Raw genomic sequence first — 23,463 nt, forward strand, 5'->3', positions numbered from 1 at the left:
ACTTGTAGTTCCTAGCTACTTAAGAGACTGAGGTGTGAGGATTGCCTGGGGCAGGGGGCGGGCAGAGGGAGGTTGCAGTGAGTGGAGATTGCGTCAGCAAGACACTTTCTCAAAAAAAAAATCACGCCCCCCATGAGAGGCTTTCCTTTACCACCCAACTCCACCTTGGTTACTCTATCACAGCTCCCTATGTGTTCCCTTTCCAGCATAAATCACAACTATTTGTCAGTGAATTCCATGACAGAACGAATCTAGCTTTTGTTTGGCACATAATTGTTAAATGAATGCAATATTATATTTGGCTAGACCAAAATTGTTTCCCTATCAGTTTGTGAGCAACTTGAGGGCAGAGCCCTAAATCATTCGAGTGTGCTGACCTCTAGGGGGGTTAGTCCAGTGCATGGTCTAGAATTGCTCAAATCGGCCTTTTGAAAAAATGAATCATGTACAATGATAAAGGTGTGGACAGGACCACAAGTAACGGTGTAACGATTAGCAGATTTAAGGAAAAGTCAGTCTAAAAGGAAACGTGAGAAGCTAATTGCAGAAGACAGCCATTTCAAGTCTTCAACAGCAAGGCTGTACCTCCTCACGTGACTTCAGTGTAGACTTTAAGAACCTAAACTAACGCTTCTCGCGAGAGGAAAGATTGACCGCTCGCAAGTGTACATCAGCTGGTGCCCCGCCTTCCCTGGGCCCCACCCACTGCCTGTCCTCATTCCCACCTTGAACCAGCCTTTTGCGCGTGTGACGTCATGGCGCCGTGCGTGGCCTCGGCGGTGGCGCAGGGGGCGGGCCCGCGGCGCGGCGCCGGAGGAGGAAGTGGTGAGGTTGTTGCTCCTTCAACGCCTACCGCTGGCTCTTGGGGCGCAGAGAGGGGCCGCAGTCTCCGCGGCTGCGTCGAGCTCCCTTGCAGTCCCCTCCATGTTCCCCGGCGCCACTACTCCCCTTCCTAAGGCCGCCGCTTACCCCGGGGTCTATGGAAGTAATGGAAGGACCCCTCAACCTGGTGAGTGTCCCACAGAACATAGCGTTCGTCTTGGGTGCCTTTGCCTCAGGAGCCCGGCCCCGTCCCTGGCGCGTCGGCTAACCCTTTAGGCTGGGAGGTTGGTTTGGCAGGAGTGGTCGCAGAGGCTGTGAGGAGCTGCTAGGCAGGCCCTGGCCCAACTGCGGCTCCAGGCTAGCCAGTTCAGACTTTGCCCTCCTGGGGGATCCCCGGGAAGTCCTGGCGCCCCCTGTCGCGAGGCCCCGGGCGAGGGGATGCCACCACCTGGGGCTGCCACCTCCTCTCTGGCTGGGGGAAGTCCTCTTAGCGCCACGTAGCCACCTCCCTACAGCCTGGAGAGGCACTGAAGCCGGCCAAGGCAGAAATGGTGTGATACTGGTTTTAAGTTCTAGCAGCAGGGTCTGAGTCTAAGTCGCCCCGCTTTGGAGAGGTGGAGGAGTGAATAGCCTCCTCACCCTCCACTTCCCCCTCATTTCTCACATACATTCACATGCATAAACTGAGTCTACCGTCTTCCAAATATATTAGAGACAGCTGGGAAAAAGACAGCCGTTCCTGTATTTAGCTCAGATTCATCAATTTAGGCATCATGAAAGTGTAATAGGTGTTTGCTGTTCTCAGGAAAATGGCTGATAGCCTGTTTACTTGTGTTTTAAGGCGTTTCAGGTGTTGCAATTAAAAAAACAACACAACAGAACCCCACTAACAACGGGAAGCATGAGTTCTTTTCAGACTGGCCATTGCATCTTTTAGTTTCCCAGAGAGGTTACCCATTTTGGATGTAAAAGTCAGATTACTTAAGGTTGCACACAGGAAGAACTTTTGAGTCACAGGTTGGCAATTCATTTGCCATGGTGGAATTGAAAGAAAGCACTATAGAGGATTCGTTTCTCACATTAGAACTCTGAGCCCTAGAAGAGCAGTAGAGTCAGGTGGTTTAAGACTCTAGGTTTTGAAGCTATGCTGCTTGGATTTGAATTCTAACCTCGTCACTTGATATCTGTGTTACCTTGGGCAAACTACTTGGCTTCACTCGGCTTCAGGTTTTTTGGGAGGATTAAAGGAGTAAATAGGTGTAAAGCACTTAGAACTGTACTAAGTACATAGTACAGTGTAAGAGTTAGCGATTATAACCAGACCATAAGCCCTTAATTTAAAATCTATTTGTAGAATAAAGGTTTGGACTTGAGCTTTAAAAGCCTAAGATTCTCGGACCAAATCACTGGTGCCAGGTTAACTGTTGTGAGGCGCCCCTCCCTTTTAAGTTGGGTCTTGCCCCAGGTGGTAGGTAAGAGTTATTTACACTTAAGACGAATTGGACTACATTTGCGAGTTTTTTTTAACCAGGGAACTGGCCAGGCGCCGCGGCTCACGCCTGTAATCCCAGCACTTTGGGAGGCCGAGGCGGGCGAATCACTTGAGCTTAGAAGTTCGAGACCAGCCTGGGCAACATGGCGAAACCCGGTCTCTACAAAAAATACAAAAATAGCCTGGCGTGGTGGCGCCCGCCTGTGGTCCCAGCTACTCGGGAGGCTGAGGTGGCAGGATCGCTTGAGCCCGGGAGGTGGAGGTTGCAGTGGGCCGAGATTGTGCCACTGCACTCCAACCTGGGCGACAGAGCGAGACTCTGACTCAAATAACCAGGGAACTGTCTTGCACTTTTCTTGTTTTTAAGGCGACATATAGTTGGCAATGAAATATAGTGGATGGCTCAATACTGAAACTTCACAGGCGTATTACTAGAAATAATCAGCTGTTTACGAAGTGCTTCAGAGTTCAGGTGTCCTTGCCAAATGAGCATTGGTTCAGTTCTAGTTAGCTTCACATTATTTGGCTGCAGAATAACCCCCGCCAACTGCCCCACGAATGTGTGATGTTTTAAAAGGAGACTGGAACTGGGTGACAGTTGCAGATAGAACTGCAGAATCACTACCAGTTCAGGAAAAATTAGTTAAATGGTGGCAATACCATTTAAATTCTCCTCCATAAAACGGAGCGAGTTTCGACAAAGTCTTTTTAAGCAGGCTAGCGTAACTCCGTATTTCAGCCATAAAATTTATGTGGGCAAGTATCAGAAATTTGGCATCTTGAATTCTTTTTTTTTGTTTTGTTTTTGTTTTTGTTTTTTGAGATGGAGTCTCTCTCTGTCACCAGACTAGAGTGCAGTGGCGCGATCTCAGCTCACTGCAACCTCCGACTCCCTGGTTTAAGCGATTCTTCTGCCTCAGCCTTCTGAGTAGCTGGGATTTCAGGCACGCGCCACCACGCCCAGCTAATTTTTGTATTTTTAGTAGAGACGGGGTTTCACCATGTTGGCCAGGATGGTCTCGATCTCCTGACCTCGTGATCCGCCCGCCTGGCCTCCCAAAGTGCTGGGATTACAGGCGGGAGCCAGCATGCCCGGCGGACACCTTGAATTCTTAAACCATTTGAGTCTTGAAAGATCTAATTTCCAGCATAGTTGTTTATTGGAAGGTAACAGTAGAACAGACGTTGACGGTTACTTGAATGAGTACCAATTACAGGCCTCTGGCACTCAGAATTGTCACTCACAGTTTTATAAGATGAGGTTTTTGAAAATTCAGACTTTTTTTTTTTTTTTCCTTTTTTGAGACGGAGTCTCGCTTTGTCACCCAGGCTAGAGTGCAGTGGTGCGATCTGGGCTCACTGCAGCCTCCACCTCCCGGGTTCAAGCAGTTCTCTGCCTCAGCCTCCTGAGTAGCTGGGATTACAGGCATGCACCACCCTGCCCGGCTATGAAAATTCTGACATTCTTTTATGTCAGTGAACACCTAACTTAGTATCTAGTTGACTCAAGATGAGAGTTCTCAATGCTATAATTTGAATGTCTTTGAAAATTCCACTAGTATTATACAAGCTTTTTCTTTTTCTATACTCAGAGAGTTACTAATGCAATAAGCTTTGTCAAATGACATCATAGTGTAGTCCAAATTCATTGTATAAGGACTCATCACAGTACATGGATTTGTAATCATGTGTCCTCAGAGCATCCTCGGAACTTAGTAAGGTGTGTTTTCCAGTTTTACAGATAAATAAGCCTAAGCTGAGAGAATTAGGTAATTACTTAGGTCAGTAACTTAAATACATTATGAATCACGAGTTATTTTGATATCAAGACCTCTTTCTAGCAATGCTGCCATATTGTACTCATCATGTTCATTTCAGTATGGTTCTCATCTATATTGAACTGTAGGTTCTGTGTTAGCATTTATTACCTCTGCTCCAGTATTGATTCTTTTATGTTAGGTTTGGCAGTAAGGGCCTTAGAAATTCCTCACAGTGAATTTTTAAGATCTGGAAGAGACTAGTTTGAAATATTCATTTTAATATGTACCACAGAGGTAATGGATTCTAATTATCTGGTTATTGAAGTTTGTCAAAAGAAAAATTGTACTTCCACTGAAGAAAAAAATAGCTAGTCTTTGCACTCTGAATAACTTTGTTTCATTAGGGTTTTTTGGTCAATTTTTCTTTAAGAGACAGGGTCTTACTCTGTTGCCCACACTCAAGGGATCCTCCTGCCTGAGCCCTCCACAGTAGCTGGGACTACAGGTTTGCACCACCATGCCCAGCTAATTTTTTCAAAAACTTTTTGTGGAGATGGGGTCTTGCTGTGTTGCCCAAGCTGGTCTTGAACTCCTGGCCTCAAGCAATCTTCCTGTCTCAGCCTCCCAAAGTGTTGGGATTACAGGCGTGTGCCACTGTGCCCAGCCTGTCAGTTTTAAATATGGAAAAATTATAACTTATAAAATTAGTGTATATTTAGATATTTCTTTCCATACACATTTTGTCAGTGTGACTACTGGTAACAAATGTCAAAACTCATGTGAGATAATTTCTAGTTCTTTGGTTTGTTTGCTGCTGATTTGGAAAGTGATGTCAGATCTTAATTTATACGTGACTATTGCTCAAGTTTTGCTTACCTCTGCTGCAAAGGGCAGGGTCCATGTGACTGCCTGGCCACAATCGTTTTCTATGTGTTTAGCCCTTAAGAGTGCTGAGAATGTTTGTTGAGTAACAGCTTCCCTCCAGAGTGGTCAGTTCTCACATCACATGAGGTAGTTAATGAAGCCTCTTACTTTCCAGCTTCTGTAAGAAAAGTAGTCAGATATCATGGTCCAAGGAATGGCCTTATGCATACCTGGAGTCCTTATAACTATCCCATTTTAATTATATTGGCTTTAAAATCTTCAAGGTAAAAAGAGGCGATTTGAACCCCTTCTTTGTTGCCCTGAAAAATTCCAAGGAAAATTTCTTGGTCACAGGCTGAGCTAGGCATAATGAAAGCACTCTGGAAAAAGGAGGTAGAGAGTACTAAGAGATATCCAGCAATTATTGCTAAGTGGTAGGATTGGCATCGGGCACGTTATGTATATTTTTTATCTTTTCCTCTTAATAGCTAAATATGAGATATTCCCCCTATTTTAAAGATGAAGACTTTGAAATGCAGGGTAAGTGGTGATAGTAGGATATGAAGGCAAGATTGGGCTGGGCACAGTGGCTCATGCCTGTAATCCCAGCACTTTGGGAGACTGAGGTGGGTAGGTCGCCGAGACCAGCCTGGCCAACAAGATAAAACCCTGTCTGTACTAAAAACAAAAATTAGCCAGGTGTGGTGGTGGGTGCCTGTAATCCCAGCTACTTGGGAGGCTGAGGCAGGAGAATCGCTTGAATCCAGGAGGTGGAGGTTGCAGTGAGCCAAGGTCACGCCCTTGCACTCCAGCCTGGGTGACAGAGTGAAACTCCGTATCAAAAAACAAAACAAAACAAAAATTAGCCAGGTGTGGTGGCACATGCCTATAATCCCAGCTACTTGGGAAGCTGAGACAGGAGAATCGCTTGAACCTGGGAGGTGAAGATTGTGGTGAGCCAAGCTCACCCCACTGCACTGCAGCCTGAGCGACTGGGCGAGACCTTGTCGCAAAAAAAAAAAAAAAAATTGGGAGGCCAAGGCGGGCAGATCACGAGGTCAGGAGATCGAGACCATTCTAGCTAACACGGTGAAACCCCGTCTCTACTAAAAATACAAAAAATTAGCCGGGTGCAGTGGTGGGCGCCTGTAGTCCCAGGTACTCGGGAGGCTGAAGCAGGAGAATGGCCTGAACCCAGGAGGCAGAGCTTGCAGTGAGCCAAGATTGCACCACTGCACTCCAGCCTGGGCGACAGAGCGAGACTCTGTCTCAAAAAAAAAAAAAAAAAAAAAAAAGTCTTTCCTGGAATTCTCCAACACTTGAGCGCTTATCTTCAGTATAATTGCATTATATTACTTAGTCAATTCAGTGCTTATTGATTTGAGATAACTGTTTGCTACTTGTTTGTAGGAGACGCACATTGATTGGGAAAGGGGGAGTGAGTGAGGTTTCTCTTTCAACTGAAGACCCTACCATAAGGTCAGGTGTATGTTAGATTTTCCTCTGCTGCCTTTTCAGTGCTGTGTTCATATGGTGTTCCTTTTCTTTTTTTCTTTTTCGTTTTGAGACAGAGTATCACTCTGTTGCCCAGGCTGGAGTGCAATGGCGTAATCTCAGCTCACCACAACCTCCGCCTCCGGGGTTCAAGTGATTCTCCTGCCTCAGCCTTCCTCGTAGCTGGGACCACAGGCGCGTGCCATCATGCCTGGCTAATTTTTGTATTTTTAGCGTAGATGGGGTTTCTCCACGTTGGCCGGGCTGGTCTCGAACTCTTGCCCTCGTGATCTGCCCACCTTGGCCTCCCAAACCAAAGTGCCTGGATTACAGGCGTGAGCCACCACGCCTGGCCTGGTGTTCCTTTTCTTTTCATCCTTACTTAACAGCTTTCCCCAAGGACACAGAAAAAAATAATAGAAAGTTACAGAAAGTAATACTGTTTTCTTTTGGGAAAGAGGGTAGTATTGAACATGTATTTTTGAAGCAGTTAGCATGTGGAAGTAAAAGGTACTTGTCAGTGATGGCAGTCACTTAGTAACCTAGTTGTTGTAGTTAGGATTTTTGTTGGTTGTAGTTGATGAAAACCCACTTGAAATTAGCTTAAGCCAGAAGAGATAATTTATTGGACTCCAAAGAAAGGTGCAGGAAGGGCAGGGGTATAATGTAGCTTGGTTTATGAACGTATAGAGCCTGTCAGTCCGACTTAATCAGACTCTCCCTCTCTTTTTTTGCCTTTTCAGGCTTGTCTGCTTCACTCCTCCTTTCTGCAGACCTATATTTCCACCTGGCTAGCCTCTGAATGTCACATTAATTAGACTTTCTTCATATTGTCTGCTCCTAAGTTTGAAAATCTGGAGAAGGAAGGGATTCTTTAGGTATCTAGACGACAAGGTAATACAACAATGTGGGCCCGGTATGGTAGCTCACACCTGTAATCCTAGCACTTTGAGAGGCCGAGGCAGGTGGACTGCTTGAGCCCGGGAGTTCAAGACCAGCCTAGGCAACATAGTGAAAACCGGTCTCTACCAAAAGAAAAAAAAAAAATAGCTGAGCATGGTGGCACATGTCTGTGGTTCCAGCTACTTGAGAGGCTGAGATAGGAGGATCACTTGAGCCCAGGAGGTTGTGGCTGCAGTGAGCCGTTATCATGCCACTGCATTCCAGCCTCTGGGTGACAGAATGAGACCCCATCTCAAAAAAAACAGCAAGGAAATCAGAAGGAAGAGAAAATATATTTATAGTTCTATACTATAGTTATCAATACCATAAGTTTATGTCAGCTGTTTACAAAACGAATCATCTGTCAGAAATGATGGGCAATCACAGCTGTAGACCTCAATCTAACGTAACCCATCAAGCAATTAAAAAAGAATGTGGGAAGTCCCACAGAATCATATGGATTGCCTAGGAAGTACACAGAAGTGGGACTGCTTTATTGTGAATTTCTTTGAATTACCAGAGAAACATGTTTATGGACTTACTACCCTTTTCTTTTTGAGACAGTATCTTCCTCTGTCCCACAGACTAGAGTGCAGTGGCGTAATCACGGCTCACCATAGCCTCAACCTCCTGAGCTTCTGATCCTCCTACCAGTCCCTCCTGTAGCTGGGACTACAGGTGTGCACCACTCCACCCAGCTAATTTTTCTATTTTTTGTAGAGATGGGGTCTCACTATGTTGCCTATGCTGGTCTCAAGCAACCCTCCCACCTTGGCCTCACAGAGCGCTGGGATTATAGGCATGAACCACCGTGCCCAGCCTATTACTTTTTTTTTTTTTGAGATGGAGTCTCACTCTGTCACCCAGGCTGGAGTGCAGTGGCGCAATCTCGGCTCACCACAACCTCTGCCTCCCAGGTTCAAGCGATTCTCCTGCGTCAGCCTCCCGAGTAGCTGGGACTACAGGTGGGTGCCACCATGTCTGGCTAATTTTTGTATTTTTTGTAGAGATGAAGTTTCACTATGTTGGCCAGGCTGGTCTCAAACTCCTGACTTCGTGATCTGCCTGCCTCGGCCTCCCAAAGTGCTGGGATTATAGACGTGAGCCTCCGCTCCCGGCCTCAGCCTAGTGCTTTTAATGGCTGTGATTCTACCAAGAACAGTATTTAAAGAAAGACTAGTTTTAATATGTATAAACTGTAAAAGTTGTTTTAAAAATGAGAAGCACCACCAAGATAGGTTTTCTGTAAAATCTTCAGTTTATAAAAAATGCAATTTAGCTGGGCATGGTGGCTCATGCCTATAATTCCAGCACTTTGGGTGAGTGAGGGAGGAAGATTGCTTGAGCCCAGGAGTTTGAGACCAGCCTGGGCAAGATATCAAGACCCCACCTCTACAAAAAATAAAAGTTAGCTGGATGTGGTGCCGTGTGACCGTATTTCCAGCTACTCAGGAGGCTGAGGTGGCAGGATTGCTGGAGCCCAGGATATTGAGGCTGCAGTGAGCTATGATTGCACCACTCCACTCCAACCTGGGCAACAGAGCAAAACCCTGTCTCAAAAGTAATTAAGATGAAAATTTTTTTAAAATGCAATTTAGTCTAGACCCAACTATATTGTCAACTTCTTGATGGCAGGTACTTCCATCACTTCTATTGTTTTTTGTAGTACTTAACGAGAGCTATATCGAGTATGTACCAGTACCAGGCACCATTCTAAGCACTGTGATGTTTCAACTAGTTTAATTTTCACAAACTCTCTTGTTTTTGGTGCCATCAAATTTACATAAGCAGACAATAACTTTCATTTTAGAGATGAGAAAACTGAGGCAGATAATTGGGAAAGCCGGGCTTATGTGTCTCATATGTGGTCAAACTGAGATTTGAACGTTGGCAGTCGAGCTCTATAACGAGTTTGCTGTGTGTCTGATAAGAACATAGTAGGAAATGTACTTAAAATACGAAATTTGATTGCTCTGGTGCCAAATAACCTAGAGGAGATGGTGTGTTTTTGTTGAGCTCAGCAATAATCTGAAACTATAATGAGATTTAACTCCTAAATTGGCAGACTGGTTAGAGATTGGACTCTACATGGGGATGTTTTAAGGGAGCTGGGAGAGCCATGAGGACCTGCTCTCACTGTTTGAGAACTTTTTATTTTTTTGGTGTTCAATTAAAAATTTATTCCGTCATCACAGAGTTTGAAGTTTAATTATGGAGCTACATAAATATCCATAGTAGAAGAAAGTGATTGAAATCATCAGCGACACACACAGATAGAGAAAAGGTGTTAGAATGAAGTAACCTGAAATAGCATCTCATCCCTGCTTCTTAGAGTGTATCCATAAGCCAGCAACTTTGGCTTTACCTGGGCGGAATCTCAAGCCGTACTCCAAACCTCCTGAATCAGAACGTTTGTTTTTTTGTTTGTTTGTTTTTGTTTTTGTTTTTTGAGATGGAGTTTCACTCTTGTTGCCCAGGCTGGAGTGCAATGGCACGATCTCAGCTCACTGCAACCTCTGCCGCCCTGGTCCAAGCAATTCTCCTGCCTCGTCTTCTCAAAGTGCTGGGATTACAGGTGTGAGCCACCATGCCCGGCCTTTTAGAATCTGTATTTTAACTAGGTGATTTGTATTTTCATTAAAACCAAGAGCCTTATTGCTTATTGATTTAATACCACTTGCTTTAATAGTATCAAAACATGTTCATTAGAGAAATTAGGTTAATCATAACTGCTTGTGCATACTAGCTTTCTTCATCATGTACATTCTTTTCCCAAAATACCTGTATAATTTGTGGGTACTAGAAAATGCTCATGTGTTCAGAATGTATTTTTTGCTCAGTCCAAGTCTCCAGGTTAAAATTCATCCATTATTTTAAGCCCCCAGTCATTTCTTTTCTTTCTTTCTTTCTTTCTTTTTTTTTTTTTGAGGCTGTCTTGCTCTCTTGCCCAGGCTAGAGTGCAGTAGCACGATCTCAGCTCACTGCAACCTCCGCCTTCCAGGTTCAAGCAATTCTTGTACCTCAGCCACCTGAGTAGCTGGGATTACAGGCATGTGCCACCATGCCTGGCTAATTTTTGTACTTTTAGTTGAGATGGTGTTTCACCATATTGGCCAGGCTGGTCTTAAACTCCTGGCCTTGAGTGATCTGCCTGCCTCAGCCTCCCAACGTGCTGGGATTACAGGCATGAGCCACTGCGCCCAGCCTACCCAGTCATTTCTTGTGGCCTATTGTTGTTCCCAGGCATATGTTAAGACTTAGAGGAAAGTTTGATTACTATTTAAAGAATAAAAAGTATCTGAAATCCTCTAATTGAAAGGCACGAATCTTGTCTTTAAGATTGTTGCTTCTTTCTTAACAAAAATAGAAGTGGGGAAAAGGCAAACAGCAAGGCATTGCTGGAAGTGCTGTTTTCTACTTTTGTCTTCACCTGTGTTTTATACTGAGTATGATTTGTAAACATGCCCAGAATATTTATAATCTCAGTTGCAAACGTGATTCTGTGAAGTATTTTTATGCAGCATCAAAGGGACATGTCTTTAAAAAGCATCCAAGACAAATCATTTTTCAGCTAACTGACAGAACAGATTTGTTTTTTTTTTGGGACCGAGTCTCACTGTGTTGCCCAGGCTGAAGTGTAAATGGTGCGATCTCGGCTCACTGCAACCTCTGCCTCCCGGGTTGAAGCGATTCTCTTGCTTCAGCCTCCCGAGTAGCTGGGATTACAGGCACCCACCATCCTGCTGGGCTAATTTTTGTAGAGACGGGGTTTCACCACGTTAGCCAGACTGGTCTCAAACTCCTGACCTCAGATGATCCACCCGCCTCGGCCTCCACAAGTGCTGGGATCACAGGCATGCCCGACTTTTTTTTTTTTTTTTGAGACAAGATCTCACTCTGTTGCCCGGACTGGAGTGCAGTGGTGCGATCACAGGTCACTGCAGCCTCCATTTCCCAGGCTCAAGTGATTGTCCTACCTCAGCCTCCTCAGTAGCTGGGACTACTACTACAGGTGCGAGCGCCACACCCTGCTAATTTTTGTATTTTTTGTAGAGATGGGTTTTCACCATATTGCCCAGGCTTGTCTCAAACTCTTGAGCTCGATTGATCTGCCTGCTTTGGCCTCCTAAAGTGCTGGGATTATAGGCATGAGCCACAGCACCCGGCCACTTTTTACCTTTTTTAAGGGATGTAAAAAACATGTGAAGTTTACCTTCTTAATTATTTTTAAGTGTACAGTTTAGTAGTGTTAAGTATATTCGCATGGTTGTGCAACAAATCTCCAGAATTTTTTCATCTTGCAAAACTGAAACTATGCCGTTTGAATACCTACTCCCCATTTCCCCCTCCCCCGTTCAATGATGAGTTGTTCCACCATTCAACTTTCCTGTTTTTATGAATTTGACTACTTTAGATACCCAATAAGTCGATTTGTATAGTATTTGTCCTTTTATGACTGGCTTATTTTATTCAGTCTAATGTCCTCACAGTTCATCCATGTTGCAGTATGTGTCAGAATTATTTTCCCTTTTTTTTTTTTTTTTTGAGACACAGTCTCGCTCTGTCACCCAAGCTGGAGTGCAGTGGCGCGATCTAGGCTCACTGCAAGCTCTGCCTCCCGGGTTCACGCTATTCTCCTGCCTCAGCCTCCTGAGTAGCTGGGACAACAGGTGCCCCCCACCACGCCTGGCTAATTTTTTTTGTATTTTTAGTAGAGACGGGGTTTCACCGTGTTAGCCAAGATGGTCTCGATCTCCTGACCTCGAGATTTGCCTGCCTCGGCCTCCCAAAGTGCCAGGATTACAGGCGTGAGCCACCGTGCCCGGCCAGAATTACCTTACTTTTAAAGACAGTACCTTTCCATTGTGTGTGTATACTGCATTTATCCATCTATCTGTTGATGGACATCTGGATTGCTTTCACCTTTTGGCCGTTGTGAATAATGCTGTTATGAACATGGGTGTACAATGCTTTTTGCTTTTTTGTGAAGCTGTGAAGCTTTGCTAAATCGTGTGTGTTTGTTACTGAGGAAAACCGTTACATGAGGTAGAAAACTTTAGCTGATTATCTCTGCCTTTCTCCTTGCTAGTTAAATGTATAATCTTACGTAAGTTACAAGACCTCCCCGTCAGTCTTTTGGGCCTCCTTATGTAAGAGAGGAAAACACATTAACAAAGTTGTAGTTAAAGCAGCTGAAATAATGTATATTAAAGCTTTTTTTTTTTTTTTTTTTTGAGATGGAGTTTCACTGTTTTCACCCAGGCTGGAGAGCAATGGCATGATCTTACCTCATTGCAACCTCTGCCTCCCAGGTTCAAGCAGTTCTCCTGCTTCAGCCTCCTGAGTAGCTGGGATTACAGGCGCCCGCCATCACGCCCGGCTAATTTTTGTTCTTGTTTGTTTTTTTGAGACAGAGTCTTGCTCTGTCGCCCAGACTGGAGTGCAATGGAGCGATCTCGGCTCACTGCAAGCTCCGCCTCCCAGATTCATGCCATTCTCCTGCCTCAGCCTCGCTAGTAGCTGGGACTACAGGCGCCCGCCACCATGCCTGGCTAATTTTTTTTTTTTTTTCCCATATTTTTAGTAGAGACGGGGTTTCACCCTGTTAGCCAGGATGGTCTCGATCTCCTGACCTCATGATCTGCCCGCCTCGGTCTCCCAAAGTGTTGGGATTACAGGCGTGAGCCACTGCGCCCAGCTAATTTTTGTATTTCTAGTAGAGATGGGGGTTTCACCATGTTGGCCAGGCTGGTCTTGAACTCCTGACCTCAGATGATCCGCCTGCCTCAGCCTCCCAAAGTGCTGGGATTACAGCCGTGAGCCACTGTGCCTGGACTTAAAGCTCTTTTGAAATTATTAAAGTGTAAGGAGGCCAGTGACTGCTTATTTAATAAGTTTTCCTTCAATTACATTATTTGCTGTTAGAACTTCTGATTTTTTTGACTTTGTTCTTTTGATGAGATATCTTTAAAACAATCTTTGTAATATTAGATGTTGGTATCATGAATTCATCAACTGCAATGTCCAAATTTTTTATTTTAAAAACAAATAGTAACTTTAATGTTGAAAGAATGAGATGATAGAAGAGAAGCTTGGATTTTACTACATGATGAGTGATTTCCTGATTATAGTTTTTAGACTATACAGATTAGTGAAATTATCTACAAAATAGCTCTTGTTTTGAAAGGAGCTTGTTAAAAATCAAGAAAATAGACATTTTGAATAACAATCTATGATTGTAACTCTTGGTTTACCTCCAAAGAGTGGAAGAATGTGAGTCACTGAAGGAGTTAAGTGCCTGGTGTTAACCTTGAGAGGGCTTATGGTAGAAGTGAAAGAAGTTGCCAGTTCCTTTCAGATGCTGCAGTTCTAGGCTCTACCCATTACATTTCCCCAGCTACAGATAGAGCTGTAATAGTGATTTGATATGTGGCAACAAAAGAGTATTATTTATCTTCTTAAAAGGTAGTTGCTTTTTAAAAGAAATCATGTTTTATTTTATGATCCAGAGGAATTTAGGGATGTTTGTCTTCTAGGCTCATCAACAGAGCAGACGAGCAGACCGTTTATTAGCTGCAGGCAAATACGAAGAGGCTATTTCTTGTCACAAAAAGGCTGCAGGTGAGTATTCTTATTAAGTACTCAGTGTAAAACTGAAGAGCAGAAAGTCACAATAGTAATAATGTGTGTTGCTTTTCATATGCAAGACTGATACTGCTGACCCACCAGAATATCAGCTTTGATTATTTTTCAAGTAAGTGTGTTGGATTTCCCAGCTCCTGCTAATCCAATCTTCTTTCTAAATCATGAAGATGGCATAAATGTGGTAAACAGTTCCTGGATACAGCTTTCTGAGCCCAAAGATCCCTAAAAACAGGAGCTGATTGTAACAAGTCTGCCATTTTATCTTAGTTATTATAAAAAGGAGTTTGGGTTTCAAATAGTTGGCCATTTCAGGTTCTAAAAATAGTAATTCAATTCAATTCCAACCAATTCATTTTCACTGAGCTTCTGTTTTCTAACATGCTGATAATGCAAAACTTACTATAAGACTTTTGTTACCTAAAATGTGGGAGATTTTTCCTGTGGTCTTTTTTTTAGCTTCCCTTCTGAATATCTCATCTCTACGTGCATGCCTGTAGTAACATGCTGATGATAGCTTTCATTTCAGTATGAATTTTAGAATTGTTGGCTTCTTATCAAAGACCTAATTTTACCCTAGTCAGTCAAGCAACCTAGCATATGTTGAATTCAGAAATAGATCTTGGGGGCCTGTTTTGCTTAGACCAGTTTCTGTTGGCTGAGTAACCAAAAAACTTTGGGTCCTCGTTAGTGTAGTGGTAAGTATAAAAATAAAAATAAAAAAATTTAAAAATCTTTGGGTAAAGGATGTTTTACTCATGCCACATCCAAAATGAGTGCAAGTCACCTTTCTTAGGGCAAACCCTGAAGTCTTCTGCTGGCAGGCATGTTCCTTTCCCTCTAGGCCAGTATGATGATCAGAGCCATATTCTTTCTTGACAGAGGCTGCCCCTCCCTTGTTATTTTACTTGTGAAATACAGACTGCAAGGTAGGCAGTAGATTGGATAAGTCTTCTTACTACAGTGGTTTTTGCCTGGAAGTTGGTAATTTTCAGAGAAAATTGAAATTTTTTTTTTTTTTTTTGGAGATGGAGTCTTGCTCTGTCGCCCAGGCTGGAGTGCAGTGGCACCGTCTCGGCTCACTGCAACTTCCCGCCTCCTGGTTTCAAGTGGTTCTCCTGCCTCAGCCTCCCGAGTAGCTGGGACTACAGGTGTGTGCCACCACACCCGGCTTGTATTTTTGTAGAGACAGGGTTTCTCCATGTTGGCCAGGCTGGTCTCGAACTCCTGACCCCATGATTGACCCGCCTTGGCCTCCCAAAGCGCTAGGATTACAGGCGTTAGCCACTGCTCTCAGCCACTTTTTTTTTTTTTTAAGTTCTGGGGTACATGTGCAGAATGTGCATGTTTGTTACATAGGTATACACGTGTCATGGTGGTTTGCTGCACCCATCAACCTGTTGTCTACATTAGGTATTTCTCCTAATGCTATCCCTCCCCTAGCTTCCCACCCCTGCTTTTTTTAAAAAAGAAATAGTTTTGCCACTCAAGTGTACTGGAGTTATCTGCTGTAGGGCCAAGCATACAGTAGATATTCCATAAATCTTTGGGTGTTTTTATGGTGAGAGGGCTTTGTACAGTATTAAACATGTCAACTAGTGCTCTTTAAATCTTTCCTAAACCATATTTTGTTATGAATCAGATTGTTAAATCTGTAGTCACTACAAAGACGATGTACCATGTTTAACTATTTAAGAAAACCATGTTTTATATGGATTCCCCAGTGAAACAATACCTTATGTAACCCAAAATGGTCATGGTTACATATATATAACATATGTTAAGTGGAGTGAATCAGCATATGTTAGGCACTGAGCTATGGGATGTTATGAATATATAAAGAGAAGGAAGTTTTAGTTGTAACCTAATCCTTGTCTTTGAAGACTTAAAACTGATGTTGGGCTTCAGTTAACCACTCCCCACTCCAGAAAAATACGGCAAACTGTTAGATCACATTAGCTTAAATTATAGAGACAGAACTTAATGTGATTAGTAAATCCCACTGAGTTGATTGGGGTTCCAGCTTGTGTTTTAGAATGGAGTTGAAAGTTGACGTGGTTGAAATGAGCTCACTTTTTGAAATTGACTTGCATCTCTAGGGCTTATAACTGGTCTTGGAAGGTATGGGTTAGGTGTATTCTGAAAGGAAGCAACTTATTATTTGGAAATCATTTTAGAGATGTGACAAGGAAAGATCAACATCTGAGAAAGACTAATAGGAAGGAAAGGCTGAACTGAGAGAATTTAAGGGCAAACAGAGGGGACCTGGGTGTCCACCTGTCAAAGATCAGAGGAGATTCTGAGACTAAAAAACTTACTGTGAGATTACCTAGCTAAGGACTTTATAGCCTCTTTGTAGTGTTTGTATTGTAAATGTGCTGAAATAAGTTGCTTGATGTCTCTTGCCTTTTGAGGAAAGGTAGGATCTACTCTTGAGGTGGACAATGGCTGAATTAAATGAAACTGAGCATGTGAGCATTCATTTGCCAGATAAGCACATCCCTAAGTGAAATTCTCTTCTTTCATACACAACAAAAGAACAAAACCTGAAATAAGTTAATAGCCATTGGCAGTGCTTAGAACTCAAAGTGAGCATTTCAGAAGATGAGCAGGCCCCAGAGTACACAGTATTTGGATGGATTTGATGAATATTTTGTTTGAAAACAAATCTTAACCTAAGCCTTTTGAAACTGGTAACATGAAAATGATTCTATCCTTATCATTCAGAGGCAGTATATTGCTGCACTTTGTTTGCGTTGGGACCAGTTTAACAGATTCCTGTTAGAAGAGTAATAGATGTTACTATTTTTTGGTTTTTGGTTTTTGTTTGAGATGGAGTCTTGCTCTGTTGCTCAGGGTGGAGTGCATGATCTCAGCTCACTGCAACCTCCGCCTCCCAGGCTCAAGTGATTCTTCTGCCTCAGCCTCCCAAGTAGCTCGGACTACAGGCATGCGCCATCACACTTGGCTGATTTTTGTATTTTTTGGTAGAGACAGGGTTTCTACCTCGGCCTCCCAAAGTGCTGGGATTACAGGCGTAAGCCACTGTGCCCGGCCCAATGTTGTTATTTTAAGATATTCTTCAGATTTCCTTAGTTCCTTTATTGTATCATTCGCTTAATATCTACTTTAAATTTTAGCCTCGTGTCATAATTAAAGGAAGTAGTTTAACCAGGATTGTTAGCAGTTTTTGAGATACTCTGTTTCTAAATTTCTGTGTTGCTATACTTTTGTTTCTATTGTGAGTCTGTGGAAGAAATCCATGAACATGGAATCAGATTTAAAATAATTTTTTTCTTTATAAATAACTTTAAAATGCCCCACTTATAAGATTTAAATGTGGGGAATACTTTAAATGACAGTATGATTCTTGTTGAATTCTTTGTGCTTTGGGATATTCTTCTGTAACCTCCTTTGTCATACACAATTTCAAGGGTCTACAAAGGGTGGCATTTCAGTTGGCTAAAGCTTGGTTTTGTGAAAACTATTGTTTGTTAAGAAAGTGGATTTAAAGGAAACTATAGTTCAAACAGGGAGACAAATATATGCAGGCAAGATGGAAGAGATGTCTAAGAAAATGTGTCTACAGTGTATCAGAGCGGTAGCAGAGCAGTTAGAATGTCTCCACAGATTTTTTTTTTTTTTTTTTTTTGAAACGGAGTCTTGCTTTGTTACCCAGGCTGGAGTGCAGTGGTGTGATCTCGGCTCAGTGCAACCTCCACCTCATGGGTTCAAGCGATTCTCCTGCCTCAGCTTCCCTAGTAGCTGGGATTACAGGCGCCTGCCACCACGCCCAGCTAATTTTTGTATTTTTTTTTTTTTTTAGTAGAGACGGGGTTTCACCATGCTGGCCAGGCTGGTCTCGAACTCGCGACCTCAGGCGATCCACCAGCCTCAGCCTCCCAAAGTGCTAGGATTACAGGTGTGAGCCACCACACCCGGCCGTCTTCACAGATTTAAACATGAACAAAAGGAAAAGAAATAGTATGCAGCTGTACAGACATACTACAGGAAAAAAAGACAAGGGTTGTGGGAAGGATGTAATTATGGTAAGCATAGCTGGAGCAAAGACTGTATAACCAACTCTGTTTTTTCTTTCCTTTTTTTTTTTTAAATTCTTTTTAAATTGATACAGGATCCCACTATGTTACCCAGTCTAGTCTTGAACTCCTGGGCTCAGGCAGTCCTCCTGTTTGGCCTCCCAAAGTGCTAGCCACTGCGCCTGGCCCTAACTCTTCTTTTTCTTGGAAAGGGACCATCTAATTCAGCAGTCCCAACCTTTTTGCTGCCAGGGACCGGTTTTGTGGAAGTCAATTTTCCATAGACCTGGGGTCAGGAAAATGATTTTCGGATGATTCAAGCACATTACATTTATTGTACACTTTATATTTTACAATGTAATAATAGAAATAAATAATTATACAACTCAACATAATGTAGAATCAGTGGGAGCCCTGAGCTTGTTTTCCTGCAGCTAGACAGTCTCATCTAGGGGTGATGGGAGACAGCAACAGATCATCAGGTATTAGATTATCATAAGGAGAGTGCAACCTAGATCCCTTGCTTGTGCAGTTTGCAGTAGAGTTTGTGCTATGAGAAGCTAATGCTGCTGCTGATCTGATGGGAGGCAGAACTCAGGCGGTAATGCAAGCAATGGGGAGTGGCTGTAAATACAGATGAAACTTCACTGGCTTGCCTGCTGCTCACTTCCTGCTGTCTGTGTGGCCCAGTTCCTAACAAGACATAGACCAGTACCGGCCTGGGGGTTTGGGACCCCTGATATAATTGTATCTTAAGGACTGCGGTAGAACCTAGCAGGCAAGAACTCTTAAGTTATGACATCAAAGCATTAAATTATTTGGATTAAGACTGGACAGAAAGCAATGCCTCGTAGCATCTGCAAAAGGGCAAAAGAGGAACTTAATGTAGGTATGAGAGATGCCAAAAATGTTTATAACAAGCAAGATAAAAATGGAGATTCATTATGGACAATTCATTGATAATACAGAACTTATTTATACCTAACCTTGTTCCCAAAGGTTATAAAATGTCTTACAGATGAATGTACAATAAAATATCGAATGTAATTAAAGATACATAGATAAAGACATCCATAGAGAAAATGAGAAAGGACTGGTAGTGTAGTTCACAAAATGTACCATTAGTTCTTGCATATTTTTTTAAGAACTTGACTTAAGTTTTCTAGCAGTCATCCTAAAGAGGAAAGATAATAATTTTTACATTGGCTATTAAAATTCAAACAAATAGTCACCGAGGATCTAAGATCAGAGAGAAGTTTATTGAAGGTCTTCATAAATGACATTATACTGTCCTCAGTAACTTCCTCGCAGTAAATATGTCAACAAGTTCTTAGGGCTTTTAACCATAAGGCTGATGGCTTAGCTCAGAGACAATTCATTAAAAGTGATTCTATAGGAGTCCAAAATGATAGATTCCAGGTATTCAGACGGATAAAAAGTCATTGATAATCTCATGATATTTTTGTGAGTATGATAAGTAATAGGGTTTGGATAGGTTCTTGTTTGATTTTTATCTTTCCTAAACCTATTTTTCTGATTAGACCATCTTCAGTTTCTGAATTATAAAATCTGTAGGAGTTTTAAATAACAAAACCTTCAAGATAGGGTAGGGAATATTTTCATTTTATTGCCACTGACATCCTTTTGGGGGAAATTAAGAATTCTTTTAAAAAATCCCCAATTGTATCAGAGTTATCAGACCCGTTCTCTTTGTCATATGAAGATTATTAAAACTCTTCCTTTTACCTGTTAATTACAAAATGAAGACACATATTAACATGCCTATTTTTTCTCTTAACAGCGTATCTTTCTGAAGCCATGAAGCTGACACAGTCAGAGCAGGTGAGACATATTCCCAATATTTGCGACAAGGGTTAGAAAGGTTTTCTTGTGGAGGCTTGAATTGTGTGTAAAGCAAAGCATTGTGTCCCTCTCAAAATGCTATAGTCAAAAATATATAAAATGGGCAAGGGAAGAGCACTTCACAACGGAAATTAAAACTAAATGAACTGCAGTCGATGCCCCAGACATGGAATGCAGAAACTTCTTTTTTTCTAGTGGTTACTCACAGATCTCAGATTGCCAGCCAGATGTACCTTTTAGAGAGCCCTCTTCAAACCATTCCTAATCATTAGCTCTTATTTGATCATTAGCTTACAGTCAGTAAACAGGCCTGGCCAAGAGGAAACCAGTTGGACCACCCTTTGCTTGTCAAAGATAATTTAAATCTGACCAGTCTCCCACTTGTCTTTGCTTGAATTCTTAAGCAGTTCAGGCACTTTTGAATTTGTTTCACCAATTGCTTTAAATTGTCTTCTGTGTTTGGGGAGGCCCTGCCAAGTGTTTCAAGATACATTTATTCATAAGACTGGGCATGGTGGCCCGTGCCTGTAATCCCAGCACTTTGGGAGGCCAAGGCAGGGGGATCACTTGAGCCCAGGAGTTCGAGACCAGCCTTGGCAGCACAGTGAGACCCCATCTCTACAAAAACTTAAAAAATTAGCTGGGCGTGGTGGCACATGCCTGTAGTTCTAGCTACTTGGGAGGTTGAGGTGGGAGGATCACTGAACACCTGAGTCCAAGGCTGCAGTGAGCTATGACTGCGCCATTGCACTTCAGCCTCAGCAACAGGGACCCTGTCTCTAAAATAAATATATATAAAATATCTTTTTAAAAACTTTTTGTTATAAAAGTATTAGTTAAAGAGATCATTTCTGTGAGGTATATCAGTGGCAGGGAAAGCCACTAGTTTCTCAAACTGAACCAAGGGAACTTTAAAGTTGTGTTCTATCCCTTTCACTGCCTTTGAAAGTATAGAATCTGCTCATGATACAGGCATGCATTGAGCTATCCAAACACACGGTTGATAGGAAGACTTTCTTTTTAGCTGTTGGTAGAATTAATATGTCTACAGAGGAAAGATTTCTAATTTTGAGTACAAATGACATTACACATGGGGTTAGGCACATTGAGGAAAACATCCAATTTAGTGTATTGATTGGGAATAGGACTTCTAACTTTCTGAATGGTATTTTTGCAAACATAGTAAATTGTAAATTGTAAGTGTTGGGTTATTCACAAAGGATTTTGAATAGTGTATGTTGGACATTACTAAGATACTTAAAATATTCTTCCAATTTTATCTTTCCTTCTATGTAATAGGCTCATCTTTCACTGGAATTGCAAAGGGATAGCCATATGAAACAGCTCCTCCTCATCCAAGAGAGATGGAAAAGGGCCCAGCGTGAAGAAAGATTGAAAGCCCAGCAGAACACAGACAAGGATGCAGCTGCCCATCTTCAGACATCTCACAAACCCTCTGCAGAGGATGCAGAGGGCCAGAGTCCCCTTTCTCAGAAGTACAGCCCTTCCACAGAGAAATGCCTGCCTGAGATTCAGGGGATCTTTGACAGGGATCCAGACACACTACTTTATTTACTTCAGCAAAAGAGTGAGCCAGCAGAGCCATGTATTGGAAGCAAAGCCCCAAAAGATGATAAAACAATTATAGAGGAGCAGGCAACCAAAATTGCAGATTTGAAGAGGCATGTGGAATTCCTTGTGGCTGAGAATGAAAGATTAAGGAAAGAAAATAAACAACTAAAGGCTGAAAAGGCCAGACTTCTAAAAGGTCCAATAGAAAAGGAGCTGGATGTAGATGCTGATTTTGTAGAAACGTCAGAGTTATGGAGCTTGCCACCACATTCAGAAACTGCTACAGCCTCCTCAACCTGGCAGAAGTTCGCAGCAAATACTGGGAAAGCCAAGGACATTCCAATCCCCAATCTTCCTCCCTTGGATTTTCCATCTCCAGAACTTCCTCTTATGGAGCTCTCTGAGGATATTCTGAAAGGATTTATGAATAATTAAAATGGAAGGCCACAGAAAAGGGGAAAAGAGGAAATAATACAGTAGTCGTTAATCCAGCAAAAAGAAATGAAAAGGGAAAACCACATAGAAGGGTAATCCCGGAAATGCTTCATCTGGTGGACTGTGGGAGCAGAGGCATTGCCAGGACTTGGGAAACAGTCACTGTGAAATGCGCTGCGTATCTCATTCACTCACTTGAGCTAATGATTCCGACTTGGCAGACGCTAAACTCATGGAGGTTCGGTTTCTCCTGATACAAACCAAATGGCTACCTGGAAGAATTTCTTTCAAGCAACAGTTATTTTTCTTATCTTCAGGGTTAAAATGTATAAAAGTTATGTGTAATTAATCTATAATGCCATAAATGATAATGCAAAACCTAAATAATATGGTGGCCGGAGGGGCTGCCTTATATTTGAAACATGCTTTCTATCATGCATTGACTGTATGCATTTTGTTAATGCACATTTTGTTTGTTTAAGGTGTGTAAGATACACACCCTTCTAGATGAAACTATTTGTGCCACACTTTGCACTACTCATGATAACCTCAAGACTATCAGAAGAAATATTTAAATTTCCATTTTATGAAGAAAGGAACCAAATTATTATGCTTTTTAAAACAAACTACCAGTTTACATAATTAATCAGGGTGCATTTTAAGTTCTAACTTTGTTTATTGTATAATGCATCATTTGAAAATACCAAGGAGGAAATACCCTTTGTTTTTAATGATGCAAGAGTGGAAGTAATGCTAGTTGGCAGTATTTGATTGTAAGAAATCAATAAAGTAATTGTGTTTTATACCTTTGTTGAACGTGGTTGATAGTTAAAAAGCAAGGCACTGAGTGGCTTCTCTCTGCGTTGTAAACTTTGAATTTGAACAGATGCGGTTAGATGATTACTTTTGTGTGTCAAGGATTTTTTTTTTCTTTCAGTGTTTTGTAGTCCATTTCCCTTACAACTAGGGTGACAGAGAGTACAGAAGTTCCTGAGGTTTAAATGTATTGTTTCCAACCTTTTTCCTGACCACCACATGGAAAATGCTCAGGGCTGCTCTAGGCTGGAGGTAGCTGTCCCTTGGGCACCTGCCACCCTGTCAGAGCATAGTGTGGGGAAGTGCTGCTTTGGATTCTCTCTACCAAGCTGGATGATGTTCCATGAGAAGGAAGGGGAAGAGGAGAATATAAGCAAAACATTTGGGTGCAAGCTACTGGGCGTGTTTAAAGCTTGGATTTGCTGTGTGGAATTACAGAAGTGAGAAAAATATATTGCCTTCTCTGAGGACAATTGGGTTGAGGAAGTTGGGTTAGGCTCACAAATCCAGTGACGAAACTAGTAGAAATAGGGCCAGGCGTGGTGGCTTATACCTGTAATCCCAACACTTTGGGAGGCTGAGGTGGGAGGGTCGCTTGAGCCCAAGAGTTTGCGACCAGCCTGGGCAACATAATGAGACCCTGTCTCTACCCAGAAAAACTTTAGCTGGGTGCAGTGATGGCGCGCCTGTAGTTGTGGTTACTCCAGAGGCAGAGGTGGGA

General features: G+C 42.5%; 1 protein-coding gene across 2 annotated transcripts; it reads left to right on the forward strand.

Annotated features, from left to right (window-relative positions):
* The first annotated feature begins 733 nt into the window (after window positions 1-733).
* On the forward strand, window positions 734-22,729 carry NRBF2 (nuclear receptor binding factor 2). 2 transcript variants are annotated; one of them, XM_003830314.4, is made up of 4 exons: window positions 734-1,009; window positions 13,911-13,995; window positions 19,858-19,898; window positions 21,219-22,729. In XM_003830314.4, the coding sequence occupies exons 1-4, from the start codon at window positions 980-982 to the stop codon at window positions 21,924-21,926; spliced, it is 864 nt and encodes a 287-aa protein (XP_003830362.1). In that variant the 5' UTR covers window positions 734-979; the 3' UTR covers window positions 21,927-22,729. The 2 variants fall into 2 exon arrangements, with proteins under 2 accessions (XP_003830362.1, XP_024786267.1); XM_024930499.4 differs by lacking the exon at window positions 13,911-13,995 and having other exon boundaries at window positions 771-1,009.
* Window positions 22,730-23,463: the final 734 nt, after the last annotated feature.

This window comes from Pan paniscus, chromosome 8 (assembly GCF_029289425.2).
Source record: "Pan paniscus chromosome 8, NHGRI_mPanPan1-v2.0_pri, whole genome shotgun sequence".
Classification (NCBI taxonomy): Eukaryota; Metazoa; Chordata; class Mammalia; order Primates; family Hominidae; genus Pan; species Pan paniscus.

Excerpts from the sequence above, each read along its gene's own strand:
- NRBF2 (XM_003830314.4), top strand. The coding sequence starts at position 980 with ATGGAAGTAATGGAAGGACCCCTCAACCTG. Across the intron at positions 1,010-13,910 it reads TGGAAGGACCCCTCAACCTG|GCTCATCAACAGAGCAGACG; the intron begins GTGAGTGTCCCA and ends TTTGTCTTCTAG. Across the intron at positions 19,899-21,218 it reads AGCTGACACAGTCAGAGCAG|GCTCATCTTTCACTGGAATT; the intron begins GTGAGACATATT and ends TCTATGTAATAG.